The 15,749-nt window shown below is 43.1% G+C and overlaps 1 protein-coding gene and 1 pseudogene across 8 annotated transcripts in view; both read right to left on the reverse strand.

The window, feature by feature from the left end:
• Positions 1 to 15,749, reverse strand: part of Thrb (thyroid hormone receptor beta) — a 349,517-nt gene that overhangs the window by 12,316 nt on the left and 321,452 nt on the right. For all 8 annotated transcript variants that reach the window (XM_090322288.1, XM_090322280.1, XM_090322256.1 and 5 more), the window contains 3 exons: positions 11,257 to 11,404; positions 8,769 to 8,974; positions 729 to 875 (listed from right to left, as the gene is read on the reverse strand). In XM_090322288.1, the coding sequence (XP_090178414.1) occupies positions 729 to 875; positions 8,769 to 8,974; positions 11,257 to 11,404 (501 nt within the window). The remainder of the gene's footprint in view (positions 1 to 728; positions 876 to 8,768; positions 8,975 to 11,256; positions 11,405 to 15,749) is intronic.
• On the reverse strand, positions 13,658 to 14,081 carry LOC150066583 (small nuclear ribonucleoprotein G-like; annotated as a pseudogene).

A 15,749-nucleotide genomic window follows, 5' to 3' on the forward strand; every position in this document is an offset into this window, starting at 1 on the left:
ACCAGTGCCCAGTTTAAGCTTCACATTTTTTTGGGGGGGGGGTAGGTCATGGGGCTTGAACTTTGGGCCTGGGTGCTGTTCCTGAGCTCTTCAGGTCAAGGCTACCACCCTACCCCTGGAACCACAGTGCCAATTCTGTTTTTTCTAATGGTTAATTGGAGATAAGAGTGTCATGGACTTTAATGCCTGGGCTGCCTTTGAACCACGATCCTCAGATCTCAGCCTCCTGAGTAGCTAGGATTACAGGCATGAGCCACCGTATTTGGCAAGCAAACAGTTGTTAGTTTAGTTTTGTTGTTTCATTTTTGCCAGTTCTAGGACTTGAGCTCAGGGCCTGAGCACTGTCCTTGGACTTTCTCAAGGCTAGAGCTCTGTCGCTTGAGCCACAGCACCACTTCCGGCTTTTTCTATATATGTGGCACCAAGAAATCGAACCTAGGTCTTCATGCATGCTAGGCAAGCACTCTACCATTAGGCCAAACTCCCGGCCCAAGTTTCACATTTTTTAACAAACATTTCTGGTGGACGTTTGGAGGTTGTCCACTCGGACAAACTCATGAGTGAACTGAGTAGAGAAAGATATTTTCACTTTGCACTGACTATGCATTCAAATGACTAAGCCTTGCTAGTTAATAGCCATGTAAATTATTGTAAACAATAGCCACTATTGCTGGAAACTGATGGGGCTATGATGAAATACAATGCAGAAGGAAAAACAATGTCCTCACCTCACAAAACATAGGCAACTTTTTGGCAAAATCCACCACTCTGGTGATCGCTGGTGTGATGATTTTTGTAAAATGGCTGAAGGCTTCCAAGTCAACCTTCCCACCTTCTGGGGCATTCACTATTGGTGCTTGTCCAATGTCTTCTGGCTGTGGGGTAGAAGCAAAAGGGATTTCACATGCTGAGGGAAGCCTGGCTTACTGTCCTTCTTACATGGCAGAAAATCACTTCTGAGTTGACATCTAGTTATGATATTTTTTTGATTTCCACTTTGTCCATTAACAAATGGCATAGTTTTCACAGCATTCATTATTGAGCTGGGTTCAAAGCCAGCCCAGGCACTAAAGAATGTGACACTTATCTCCAATTAATCACTAGAAAACAGGAAATGGAGCTATGGCTCAAGGGGTAGGGTGGTAGCCTTGAGCTGAAGAGCTCAGGGACAGTGACCAGGCCCAGAGTTCAGGCTCCATGATTGACAAAAAAAACAAAATAAAACACTGTGTGTGTGTGTGTGTGTGTGTGTGTGTGTGTGTGTGTGTGTGTGTGTAAGAGAGAGAGAGAGAGAGAGAGAAAGAGAGAGAGAGAGAGACAGACAGACAGACAGACAGACAGACAGAATATGAATGTAGAAAAAGGGAGGGCAGAGATTTAGAGGTTCTATTTCTCCTAGCAAAAGAGTGTAGGCTTTGGCCAGGTGTGGTATGCATTCTGGGGTGACATTTTCACAGCACTGCACACTGGTATGTTAGTAGGGGGGAGGAAGGCACAGTGTAGATTGGAGGGAGGAGTCAAGGGTTGGGTGTGCCTGTGGAGTCATTCGTGTATCTGATCTTAAGTTCCTTCTGCTGTTACACAGTTTGAAATGGTGTCTGTGGAACACCTAGGGGACAAATCTCCTGGCTGGGAAGTGAGTTGCCCAAGCCTTGGGGAAGGATGGGAGTGTTAGACTCCGCTATTTACTTGTTCAAGAAGAATCTATGACCTTGCAATTTGAAGGGGATGGGCAGCGTAGGTAAAAATCAGCTGGAGCTGATGATGCACCTTTGCTGTCACTTTTGGTGTTTGTGGAAATTGGCTTCTCTGTGGCTCTTGGTCTTGCCTGTCTTTGTGACACCACTAGCCAATGCTTACTTGTGGTGGTGACTTGCGAGCTGCCCCTGCACATAATCTCAGGTGACCCTCATTGAGGGCCAAAGGGGCAGGCAGGCAGGGACTGGGAGCCCTTATCCCCCTTCTGAGGGGTTTTCTGCCCCCCCCCCCCGCCCAGTCCTGATAGCACTTTCCCCGACTCTTCACACTGTTCTTGCCATTCTCTTCACGTTTCCTCCAGGACATGGTGACTATCCCTAAAGAGAACATGGAGGATCACGGCCTGCTTTGTGGCGGCCATAGACAGGAACAAGGCCTGGTCTCTTTCAGGCACCCATGGTGCGGGATAGGGAGGAAAGGGAGGAACTGATGCTAGGAAAGAGTGAAGCAGGATATTGCTCCTCACTTGCCCCAAACTTCCTAGGCTTGAGAATCCCCTAGATTTTCAGGCCCTTCATCCTGGTTCTGTTCTGGCAGAAGCTGCATTTCTGCTATGTTTGCAGGACACAGTGGCTGATGCTGCTGGCCTGGGGCCACCCTGAGGACACTGGACTGGCAGTGACCAAATTCAGCTTAGAACGATCAGCAACCATCTTTCTTCCCACACGGCCCCTTAGCTTCTAGTAGGAAGAAGAGCAGGCGAGTCTCACTGTTAAGCTGCCAGCATAGTAGCATGGACTGGGACAGGCAGGCCCTGGAGGGCTATGGGAGAAGCCCATCTCGGCTCACCAGGAATCATGTTAGCAAACACTCTGCACTATCCAGGTGGTCTTCTGTTGATTTGTATTGTTTGCTTTGGTTGTAGTGAGCAGACAGAACTTCAGTTCCGTCCTGTTTTGGTAGTGAAGTGACTGGGGCAAGGACTGGCATGCTTGCCAGGCCAGATTTGGGGCTTTTGTGGGTGCAGAGGGAATGACTAGAAAAATCACAGACATAGTTCCTGTTCTGCCACTGGTGAAGGCATGGGACAAGAGATATCATTCGCTCTTTGGGTGACACTGCTCCCTGAACCCTGCTACTATGTACATGGAGCTTGCTTCCCTCCTCATCTACTTCACGAGGCTGCTGTGAGGCTCGGCTGCTAAGAGGAACGTGACACATTCTAAAAGGAAGAGAGTTTTGCAAGAAATTCATCAGTATATATTTGTAGGAACACTTCCAAAGAATCACATGGTTTTTGGTTTAGCTGACCCAAACGCCTCCTGGCAGAATACTGTTAGGTCTAATGTGATTGTATATGACTGGTAAATACAGTGTCCTTTGAAATGCTCAAGAGTTAATATGGATCTGTAATCATATCCATTCAATCTGTGGGTATACAAGGCATTTCAGTCAAGACCTGTGAGCCCTCCAATGATTTGAAAGAAGTGAAATTATGCCAGGAAATAAGGCAACATTAACCAAAGTAACATCTCAGATGTAATTTTACAAACTTTGCTGTTGATACATTTATGTCAGGGTAGGAAAATGTTTCCTATTATGAAAGTGGCAAATATAGTAGCTGAATGTCAAACTATGTATATTGTAAAAGCTTTCCTTTATATCATGAAGGTTTCTTCACATAGTGGATCTTAGGAATAGAGAAAAAGGGGAAATCTATGAATTAACAGGGCTTAATATCAGGTGTGGATAGCCTTGTGACTGTCCCCTACAGTTTGTGCCTGTAAATACAGCACAGCTTGGCTCTCCTTAAGCTGTTAGTTATCTCCCTCTAAAGCTCTTAAAATTCTCATTCTAACTTCTTTCCTATACCATAGATACATGTCCTGGGCCAGCCCAGCTGATCATACCATATCACTTCCACAATTTCCCTTACACGTTTCCACTTTGCCATTGCCTTTGTACTTTGCTTTCTTCTGAAACCCCCATTTCAGTCTCTCCTATCTGTTCACCCCAGAACCTATACCAATCTACACCCAACTTAAGTCCTGTGATGTAGATATCTTGTCAGATGATTTCAGTACAAATTCTACCTCATCTGAACACGTGTGTCCCTCCTGCGGTGTTAAAACAAATACCACTTTTTACATGGAGGTAGTTATACATCAAAGATGAACTTTTCAAAGGGAGGAGAAATAGAGTTAATGTCTATTTGCTTAATCTAAATGCAAAAGGGGTCCACCAAAAGGCTTCATATGAGAGAGGCAAGGGGAGACTCATGATTGTGTGCCAAAGAAAGGATCTGAAAATATCAGTAGCTTGGGAAAAAACTTGAGAGTAAACTATAAAAATGACATGATTTCAGTGCTTTTGGAAGCAGCTCTGCTCTGCTGAAGTGATCTGGACTACAGAATTGCAGTCCAGATGGACAGAGATACAAGGAGATATGTTTTGTAGAGGTAGAGAAGATGTACTGGATGTGAAGTAAGGAATCCAGAGTAGCCTCTCTAGCCAGCTTTAATGGTTTCCTCAGAATTGTTCTAGAGAAGTAGGAAATGATGCCAGCTGGCCTTGGGACAAGTGACTGGCTTAGCACCAAGGGCTTCTTGGCTTGACCTGGTAGTTCTCTGGCACAGGCAGAGTGGGCTGGGGCCAAATGGACCCTGCCTTTCCTCTGCTTATTCACTGGGTGTCTTCTTGCATTTGGGCAGGGGGCCTAGGTAAGTGGAGATTCTAAGTTCTGGGCCCACTTTCCCTGAGACCTGAAGGTGGTTGTGATAGGGGTTGATGTGCCAGGTACTATTGCATCCTTTCTTGTTTGTTTGTTTTTTTTAACTCTGATAAGGGCATTTGATAAGGGCACAAAGTAACTGAGCCTTATACAGGTGAAATGACTCACTCATGGACACACAATTAAAAAGCAACTGCTGATCCAAGCTGTCTGGTTCCAATGCCCATTGTTCATCCCCTGTGATTCAGGCTCCCCTGCATTCTCTGAAATCATAGCTTGATTGCATCTGTTCTGTAACCTGTCCACGCAGACCACATGTGGCTGAATCACTCATCAGGATCCACCCTTCTGTGGGTGCCATTCTGGCTGGAATAAAAGAATCAAGCAATGATTTCTTTCTTGGGTAGAATGTGCACCCAAAGCCACTGCACCTTTGCATATGCACTGGGGAGAATGATAGTGTCAAAAGATGGTAAGAGGACTCACAGACAAGGCTATGGGTCATGCTTGCTGCTTCTGGCAGGCACAGAGGTAAGTAGCCCTTCCTCCAAATAAGCAGGATTGCTTTCCTTTTTTTTTTTTCTGGCATCAGGCCTCCTTTGCCTACTTTTTCCCCCATCACTGTCTATATACAAAATGATTGGTAAAATTGGGCATTTCTGTCATCACAAGCCCAGAGATGGGAGTAGGACACTAGAATATGGCATGAGTTAAAAGGTTTTGGGGAACAATTTCTATAGCATGGTTTTTGATGTATTATGGAACTCCACATGGCTTTTGCATAAGTTCCTCATTTTTGTCAATGTATCATTTTCCCCAAAGATAGATTTAAAATTGAGGTTAAACCACCAGTCTTTCTGATTTGTATCTTAGGAGCAGCTTCTTTTGAGAAGAAACTGCTTACCCATTAATGTGTACTCCTAGCTTTTGTGACAGCATATAATTTTTAATCTCTTGTGACAGATTACTGTATTATTAACATAAGCCTTTTCAATTTTATTTTGAGAACAGGATGGGACATCACATAAAAATGAAGGAAATATGTGTAGAAGCCTATTTTGTTCACAATTATCTTCTGGCACATGGACACCATTGAGCAAAGCTGTCTCTAGGTAAGGATTCTGAATTTGTTTGCTGGACTAACTCCCCCAGAGTGCAATTTTTGGCCGGGAGTTTGGTCTAGTGGTAGAGTGCTTGCCTAGCATGTACAAAGACCTGGGTTTGATTCCTTGGTACCATATACATAGATAAAGCCAGAAGTGGTGCTGTGGCTCAAGTGGTAGAGCTCTAGCCTTAAGAAAGCCCAAGGACAGTGCTCAGGCCCTGAGTTCAAGCCAAGCCTGGAAACAAAAAAAGAAAAAAAAAGAGTGCAATTTTCATTTTGGGCATAAATATACAATCAGAGTCACCCCTCAGCATAGAGTACCTGTAAGTGTGCAAACTAGACATAGCTTAAGCATACGGTCTGTATGTTCAATTTTTAAGTATTTATTGAGTCTGTTCTGATTATCTATGATAATATAACTATGCCAAAGCTTATTGACTACAATATTAGAAAGAGTGGGGCTCTGCCTGGAGTTTCCCAGGCAGCTGCCGTCAGATGGCAGTACAGGCTGTGATCACTGAAGGCTTTTCTGGTATCAGAATCTTCTTCCACACAGTCAGCTTACACTTCCTTGGGGTGGGCTCCGAACATTTGGAGGGAGAGGAGGTTAAATTAAATTCCAAGACACCCAAATGGGAACAGCAAAACATAAACTCTAGTGTGAGAGGCCACTCAGGCATCTTTACCTGCCCCAAATCCATTGTTTAAATAGGAATCAGATTTGCCCAGATTCAAGGAGAAAGAGTGACAGGAATTCTCTGTGGGAGAGAACATGGAGGGCTGGCACTGAAAGGGCGACTGACTGGCTGCTGGAAAGGCAATGCACGCATTGTGGAGACAGATGGGACTGTGGAGTTCTGGTCTGCCTGGCATGTCTCTAAGAATAAGTGGACTGTGGATGGTTAAACAGGTTATATTGTGATCAAGAGGGACAGTTTCATATCAGCTCCATGGGTAAAAGAAGACGGACAGGTACAAGAGTGGCTTAGCTTTCGGGAGAAAATTCTTGTTAGTGCAATCATTCTTTGATCTGCTTTTTTTTCTGTCTGTCGTGGAGCTTGAACTCAGAGCCTGGTAGCTGTCCCTGAGCTCTTCAGCTCAGTGTCACTTTTGTTTTCTTTTTTTTTGTGGTTAATTGATGATAAGAATCTCACAGACTTAAGTGCCTGGGCTGACTTTGAACCACGACCCTCAAATCTCAGCCTCCTTAGTAGCTTGGATTACAGGTGTGAGCCATCAGCCTATCTACCTTGGTTCTTCTTTAGGCATTGGATTCATGACAAAGGCCTTTTAAAAGTATAGACCGCAAGGCTGGTTCTCATTTCTTGACACTGTGCTGTCTCTGCTGAGACCAAGAAAATGGAGAAATCTGTGTTCATTTTGCTATGAATTTGGTTTCTCAAACGTCATCTCAGATATCCCCTTTCTCTATAGACTATTTGATTATTGCAAGCGAATCTCTCTTCATCTTCAGTTTATAAACACTATTGTCTTACTTACCTGCATTTATCTCATTTAACCCTAATCATCTGTTTGTCTCCTTCCACTGGATTGTGGCTGATTTACTTCCTGGTACCTGGTGGCTCCTTAGTAAATGTTTCAGTCTGGAAAGAAGCACCTTTTAGTGACTACTGAAACTAACTTTAGATTTGTAATGGATCCATTCTGTGTCTGTGAGTAAAGAAAATAGGTGTAAAATTCCCCGTGAGAAGTCTGCGGTGTGCCCTGATCTGCATGGGACTCAGCTTGGATCCCACTGCTGGGTTATCATGTAAAACCAGAAGGCAACTACAGGCCTGGAAATGTTTTTTTTTAATTTTTCTTCTGATTTAGGCTAGTGGTTATAGGACTCTGTCTTTCTTCTAAGTCCTAAATCTATGGGGATAGAATGGGCCTATTGGTCCAGAATGAATGTTTTTGGATTTTCTGTCAGGGTTGCAAGGTAAAGGCATTAAGAGGTCATCTTTGTGTATTTTGGGTTTGGATAGGTGTTGAGGCTGCCTGGAAAAGGGAGCAAAGTACAGACTGGAGGTGCCTGCACCCACTACCCCACCACCCTGGGTGTGGAAGCTTTATTGTAATATGGAGATATTTCTGTATTTATCATAGGGTTGGTGGACGGAGACAGCACTCTGATGTAGTATTCTAAGGCTTTGCTGCCAGAGGAGGCCATTAGCAGAGGTGGAATAGTCTTTTCAGTTCCACAAGAATGAAGGTAGTTGTCTTAGGGCAAGTGAATTATGGTGTAAGCTTTTCTCTCTTTCCCAAATCTTCCTTTAAAGTTATCATTCTATTGGTTTAATGTATCACCCCAACCCTTAAGATGGGGAAGGAGCTCGGATGTGTCCTAGTGGAGAGAATCAGATTGGAGCAGGACTTGGTGAGGTCTGGCTCACATAGGGCTTCACATCTCCCTGGCTGGGCAAAGCGGTTGAGCGAATGAGGCAGACATAGAGCCTGCGCTCAGGAGAACTGAATCAGCTTTTAGGCCAGCCATTGACCACATCATCTGGACTTGATAGTGCTAGAAAAGCTTAGGAGGGGCTTCCCTAGCTACACAGCACTATATAAAATATCAGTGTTCCATAAGTGTAGAAAGGTCTGTTTTCTCTACTGGCTTCCTTCCCACCATGCCCATTGTCTTCTTGGACTCAGATTCATTATTCCAAGCCAAGTAAACATTTTGACTCTGGTCACATAAAAATACACCCGAGGTCTGGGGCCTGTGTCCTAGAGGTGGTCCTGAAGAGACACGACACCATGGAGAAGAAGCACAGAAGGTAAGTCACCATGCAGTCACAGGAGGGAGAAAATGAGTGTAAAAGGGAAAGCTGGCAGGTAATAAATTCTGCTAAGTACTTGGTCTTCTCAACAGCAGTAGTAACCTAATGTCACCTGGCCTAGGGAACTGCTTTGAAAATCAGTGAACCCCAGAGCAAATACAAGTGGCTGTTATGTTTTCTACAGACCTGCTTCCAATCACAATGCTGCAAGATTGTTTTCTCCTCTCTTTCACCTCTCCTCTTGCTCTATTTTCTTTTCCTTCTCTCCATTTCCTCCCTTCTGCCTTTCTTCTTACTCTCCACCCTCTCCCCCCTCTCTCTGCCTTACAGTTTATCTCTGACAGAAATGGAGGAGAGAGCACAGCAGCCCAGGGTTAGGAGGCCAGTCTGAGTTAAGTAGGAGCCCTGCGAGCATACAGACAGTGCTGAGCTCTGCAGAAAAAAGCCTTACCAGAAATTTCCGTTTCTGCTTCCAGTGGCTGCCCTGGGCGTTGGTGGCCACGTGTGCTTCTGTCACCGTCTTGATGAGCTCCCATTCCTCATCTGTGGGCTCTGGCTTGTGCCCGATGGACTTCTGCAGCTCTTCCCGCCGTCTCTTCTCCCGGTTTTCTTCAATCAGCTTCCTCTTGGCCAGCCGCTTGCTGTCATCCAGCACCACTGGAGAAGGGGAAGGTGAGATGCACACAGCGACACTTTCAAGACATCTGTTAGACTGCACACCCCACAGTCTGGGGGGCATGGAGGGGTGGGAGTTCAGAGGGTCGTTCCCTATCTCCTTGGACTTGCCCCTGTTTAATGGGTGCCTAGTATCCAGCCAGCTTGTAAGAGAAAAGTTCTGAGGGAACTTGGACACGAGGTGTCTTCACTCCATAGAAGGTGGTCACAAGTGAAGCAGAGAGAGGTAGAAGTAAATTCTGTACCATTCACTGTACCATAGGTAGACATGTCTACTTGTTATCTGAATTCACTCTCAAGAGTTCTCCCCTCTTCCCTTAGAATGGTTCAGTAAGGCAATTCCACCTTCCTGTGCCTTCCCCCCCCCCCCACCGCTGACTAAGGTGGATGTGCCTCACAGGCACCATCTTTGTACCACTCCTTATACCCGGACAGTTCTCAATGACAGCTAAAGGGTGGCAATTGGAACCTAACCCTCCCAACTTCATCTCTGAAATGAGAGCAATATTATCCACTGCACATGGTATGCAACATGATAGTGCATTCTAAGTACTCAGTAAATAGAGCCACACTGTTTATAATTTGTACAAAAGGGAAAGGAGAGCAGGTAATAAGAAACCTATACTTCTATGGTTAATTTCCAAAACAAAACCATTTCACTAGACTTGTAATTGCAGTGGAAAGGCTTGGATCTTATGTCATATACCCAGCATGTGTTAGAGTATGAAGGGAACTTAGATATTACCTAGTACATCTCCTTCCTTCACACAGGAGGACATTGAGCCAGAGAGGTAGGAACTTGCCTAAAGTCATCAGCAAGGCCCCGATGGCAGCTCTTGACTGCCGGTGTCCTATGGCCATTTTGTTGATGACCAGTTCTCCTCAGCTGTCCCGCAAATAGAATATAAGACCCTAGAGCAGCCACCCTGAGTTGGATGGTAAGAGCTATGTAAGTATTTACAAATGTGGGAAAGGCAAGTGAACTTGTTTGATGTGGACTTTCTTACAGAAGGATAATTATAGCCATACCCTCATTTCCCCAACTACTTCCATAGTACCAGAGGCTACTGCACTTACATTTGAGATGTTACACAGCTTAGTCCTGGATGCAACCACCTATGGCTTCATTTTAGAGGCCTCAGAGCTAGTAAGCATGAGACTCAGAAGTTTTATAAACTCTGAGCTCTTAACCTCACAAACAAGTAAAGGACACCCACACTCTTTTAGATGAACACTGAAACATGTTTAATCTCATAAACACTCATATCTTTATCTTCTTGGCAAAATAGATATCCAATAATAAAGGCTTATTATTAGTGACATATCTAAGCATTTGGTTCTGAGTTGCACAATCGCATATTCTTATCAGGAACACTGCTGGCAAGAGCAGCCATCTCTAAAGATCAAGAACACTCTCTGTGGAGGTAGGCTGAGGTTTCCAGCCTTACATCCTAATACTAACACAAGCCTCTTCCAAGACTCTCATTCTATTTTCCTATTTGGGCAAAGGGGGACATTCCATGGATGTTTTGGTTCTCTCCAAGAAAATCCTATTTATTACACAAATGGCAGTCATGAGTATTTTCTCTTACATCAGGAAAAAAATGTTCATTTTTCACCTTTCCTTTAAACATTTTTAACTCATAGCAGGAACCTCTCATTTGTGTGCAAGAATTTATGACAAGAAAACTCATGAATCCTGTTGGCCTGGCAAGAGAGAGGCTATCCCTTTCTAGTGATACGATGAGTTGAAATGACCGGTCTAAATCTCTCTTACAGTGCTGGGGAGGAAAGACTCCCATACGTGGTACTTTGAAAACGGGGTAGACTTTAGCTCTGGTGTCTTTGGCTAAAAATACAAGCAGCCAAGTGATAGGTGACTCATGTAATGACATTCAACACTGAATTCTTCAGACATTGCTGAATACAATGCTTTCTGCCACTGCCCATCTCAAAAAAGTCCATAAATCAATTTCCCACTCTTTTTTGAGACTAGATGAGGACAATTCCACAAGGCTCTCACCAAATGAAACCTGTGCAGAAAAGTATAATCTCATGTTGCTAACATTCTGCCCTGTAGTCACCCCTCAGAACTCTTGAGAGTTAAGAGATAATATAGAATGAGATAAGGGCTGCTGGGAAAACCAGGTATTCCCCTCACTATCCTCCAGTTCTTTCTTTTTTCCTACCTAGTTGATCTTGGGCCAAAACCCTTCCCCAGTCAACAACACTCCCTGAATATGAAGCAAATGAAATCTACTTACAATCCGTTGCCATGCCAACATAGATGCATTTCTTAAAGCGACATTCCTGGCACTGATTTCGAGTGACTTTGTCTATGACACATTTTCCTTCATATTTGCAGGAATAGGATGGATGGAGATTTTTCTGAATGGTTCTTCTAAAGAAACCCTATATGGGAAAGAAAGGCCCAAAACAACAGTTTCATATTTTCTAAAAGTAAATGTTTCTGCAGTTTGGTGTCCATATAACTAAAGTCCAAGATCAGTGGACTTCAATTAACTTGTGTTTGGACCTCAATTTCAATAAAACTTCAATCTGAATATATTCAGTTACATCCTCAAACATAGGACAGGAAGCCCAATGTAAACTGAAGGAGCGGTCTCAAGACTGTAGAGTCTATGTCTTTTTGACATTTGTTCAAGGAAAAAGCAAAAGGAAGAATTGAGTGCTTATGCTTCTATATCGTACATTGAGTAATAATTTATTATGTGGAGTGATAAATAGAGCTGTGCTAAATACAGCTGTGGACACAAAAACTTTTATAATGTAACCAGTAATTAAACATTTAAAACTTGTTGCATTTAGAAAAATTGTTTTTTGACTCTGGAGAGGGCTGTGACCAGCCCAGTTCAAATAATAGAATTTGGGTGAGAGGGAATTCTGTGTTTTCTACCCCAAAACTTAGCTCCTAGCATCTAGGATTTTCTTCTAATTCTGGTCTTTTTTTTCCAGTATCTACCTCCAAGCACAATGCTTCTTTCTTTCTGATGCTACTTAGCCCTAGATCTGAGCCCCTCCCCCCTGACTTTAGCGTTCTCAGGGGATTGTGCTGCATCTTTCTGGACATGATCATGGGATCCTAGCAGCTGTACTCTGAGTTGCAGGAACAGGAATTAATAATGGCAGTGAACACAGTACAGAGTGCCGCAAACCCATTCATGTCCTTTTATGTTCCAGACAACTTTATGAAAGAGATACTCAATGACAATACATTGAATGAAAAGACAAATATTAAGCCCAGGCTCAGACTGGAGGTAGAAGAACCGAACCCCTTGTAAAGGTGTTTTGACTTCCAAGAGGTAAGATGCTGCCTGTTGCAGCTGGTGATTCTGTGTACCTCCTTCACACTGGAGGGATGAGCTTGCAGAGCTCCGGGACCCAGACATCTCTAAGGGTGAGATATGCTACAATAATAATAGTCTGTGCACTTTTTGTTGGAATGATTGAAACTTTTGCTCCTTTACAAAAATAAAAGAGTGCTGTTGACTTCTGTGTCCTACCTCTCTGATGACTTTCCTTGAATATTTCACAGGCTTGAATCCTTCTATGCTATTACCCTCCCCAAACATGGAGCATATTTTGACATGCAAGGAACCACTTCACCTGAACAAATGTAAAACTGCCAGGTGCCTTGATTGTAAACAATGAGGAAAATGAACTCCTGGGAGTAAATCCCAGTCTACTTAAATCCTCTTAGTGGTTGAGAAGTTAATGATGGAGTATGTACATAGCAAGTGTGAGGTTCTCATGTCCCTGAACAAATAAATGAGGACAGACACACACACACACACACACACACACACACACACACACACACACACACACACACACACACACACCAGTGACTTGAGCAGGTTGCATTTATACATGCACAGCTGAGGAGGAACTGGGTCCATTGCTCAGTCGTTGAGACACCACTAACTGGAAGGACAAGGAGCTAATAAGTGCTGCCCACCTAGTTCAGTATGTATGCAACTGTTAAGTTGTGAGTCTTTCTTAGGAAAGAATGTATTATGGAGCAGTGTGATGACATACCTTTCTTACAAATAACAAACCTTTCCTCCTACAAAAATGTATTAAAAAAAACTGGTACATCACGATAGAAAATATTTCCAAAAGATTTTATTGGGCAAAGAGTCCACTCATACTCAGATTCTTTGAAGTATAACAGTTTTGAAGTTGCAGCTTTAAATAGATAGTATATGATGCATTAACCTTGTGTGCTTTATTTTTCAAATTTCATTTGAAAAACTCTTATCACTTCCTAGGATGTTCTGTTTTTGGTTTTGGTATTGGTTCTGAGGATTGAACTCAGGTCCCGGGCATTGCTCAAGGTTAGTCCTCTATTAAATCGAGCCACTCCCAGGTTTTTGGTGGTTAATTGGAAATAAGAGTCTTATAGACTCTCCTGCATGATATCTGTCTGATCTCAGCTTCCTGAGTAGCTAGGATTATGGGTGTGAGCCTCTGGTGCCAGGCAAGAGGCTCTGTTATTATTGTTACTATTATTATTATTATTTTGATCCTGCAAAAGTTTATTGAAAAAGTTAACTATAAAAATGCACATGACCAAATTTTATACAGGAACATAGTCCCTTTGGAGAGGGGATGCAGATTTCTGATGAGCTGTCATTATTAAACTCATTCCAAGTCTTCTAACAGAATGATAATATTTCCTCATATAACCACCATTCCAATATTGTTTTGTTGCCCACCAGTAACCATCTTCACACATTCATCTATTACCAAATTCAGAAATGGATCAAATCTACACAATATTCCTTGGACATGTCTGCCACCATTTAATTTCAATGATAGCTTATTGTCCATTTCTTTTTTTGCCAATCCTGGGCCTTGAACTCGGGGCCTGAGCACTGTCTGGACTTTCTCAAGGCTAGAGCTCTATCACTTGAGTCACTGCACATTTCCAGCTTTTTTCTATGTATGTGACACTGAGGAATGGAACCTGAGTCTTCATGTATGCTAGGCAAGCACACTTACATTAGGCTAAATTCCCGGCCCCTGTCAATAAATTTTTTAGCTCGGGAGGGTGAGCTTTTCTCATGGTTTTTACTCGGTGGGCTCAGAGATGCTTTGGAACCCAACTTGCTGGCTCCTTCACACACCTGCGAGAGTAAGTCTGTTCTGCCTCTGGCCAGGTCCCTTTCTTGTTTTATGTTTTATGTTGGAGGCAATCTAGAAACAGGATTCTGATCAGAGACAAAGGCACAGAGATAGAAAAACCTAGTCCTCAGTTGAGGGACCAAATGTGATGCTGGAAGCCTGGCCATTCAATAGGTAGAGGTAAGATAGTCATGGTTCAAGGCTGACCTGGGCAAAAGTATGAGACCTTATCTAAAAGCAAACTAAAGCCAAGGGATTGTGGCTCAAATGGTAGAGCTTCTGCCTATCAACTATGAGGCCTTGACTTCAAACTCTCATGCTATCAAGAAATGGAAGAAGAAGTGGGTAAGAGAGATGAAGAAAATAAATCTCAGCTGAATCAGGCCCCCAGATACCTGGTGGTCTCAGCAGAGAGGTTTGTTGACGTGAGTTGGGCACAGCTAAGAGGTTCAGCCCTCCCTTTGTGAAGGGTAATTGCTGGTAATTCTTTTAGTCAGCTTATAGATCCACTTTGGGAAGTATTAATTGGAATTTTTACTAGATTTTTCTCCAAGAAGTCATCATTTATCCCAAGAAACTGATGTAAAAGAATTTTAATGTTGCTTGACCGGGTAGGTAAAGACTTAATGAATTTGTGCTAACTTAGGAAAAATGAAAAAGGCCGGTTTCAATTACTGGGCTTTGGGAATGAGGGAAATATACCTAAAGCTAAAGAATTTTATTAATTTCACAACAAACTAATAAACTATGCTTTCAAAAGAGAGAGTCTGCTGGTTTCCTCATGAATAAATAGCCACGATTTACTTGTAATCAGGTTGTATAAACCCCTAAAGACATTATTTTCAGAGCTATTATAGGAAGCAACCTTTAGTCTAGTTTATAGAACTGCAAATTGCAGATCTAAGGTATTCAGATGCATGAAGGCAGGCTTTTCCACACTGCAAATAACATTGCTGCAGAGACTGGGCCTTGGAATGCCAGAAGTGAGTTAATTCCTTAGGTGGGCCAGGTAGGAGTGAAAGTAGAGTGCTAGCCTTGAGAAAAGCCCAAAGACAGTACCCAGGCCCTGAGTTTAAGGCCCAGGCCTGGCAAAACACCAGGTTTTAGTACAATTGCCACAGTGCCATTTATGGCTTTTTCAGAGTAGTTTATTAGAGATATGAATCTCAAGGATTTCCTGCCTGGCCTGGCTTCGACCTGTAATCTTCAGGTCTCAGCCTCCTGAGTAGCTAGGATTATAGGCATGCGCCTCCAGCACCTAGCTAGCCCTTAGTTTTTTTTTGAGATAGTCTCAACTCTGTAGATCAGAACATCCTTGAATGCAATATGGTCTAGGCTGGCCTCTAACTGACAATCCTCTTGCTCAGTCTCCCAAGTGCTGAGATTACAGCATGGGAACTGAACTTTAAATATAAGAGGCAAATACAACATCCCACAAAAAATTATTTCTCTGACTTTAAGTATATCCTCATTTGCAAAACATTGCCTGAATGCTGAGTACAACATGAGATTAAACTTTAAAAAATGCTTTTGAGAGACTATTTTCTGGGTGAGGTTGATGAGGCAAAGGATATTATTCATAAAGCCTAATTTTGTCAGTAAGATTTTA

The sequence above is a fragment of the Megascapheus bottae genome, chromosome 2, assembly GCF_031878675.1.
Source record: "Megascapheus bottae isolate mThoBot1 chromosome 2, mThoBot2.hap1, whole genome shotgun sequence".
Lineage (NCBI taxonomy): Eukaryota > Metazoa > Chordata > Mammalia > Rodentia > Geomyidae > Megascapheus > Megascapheus bottae.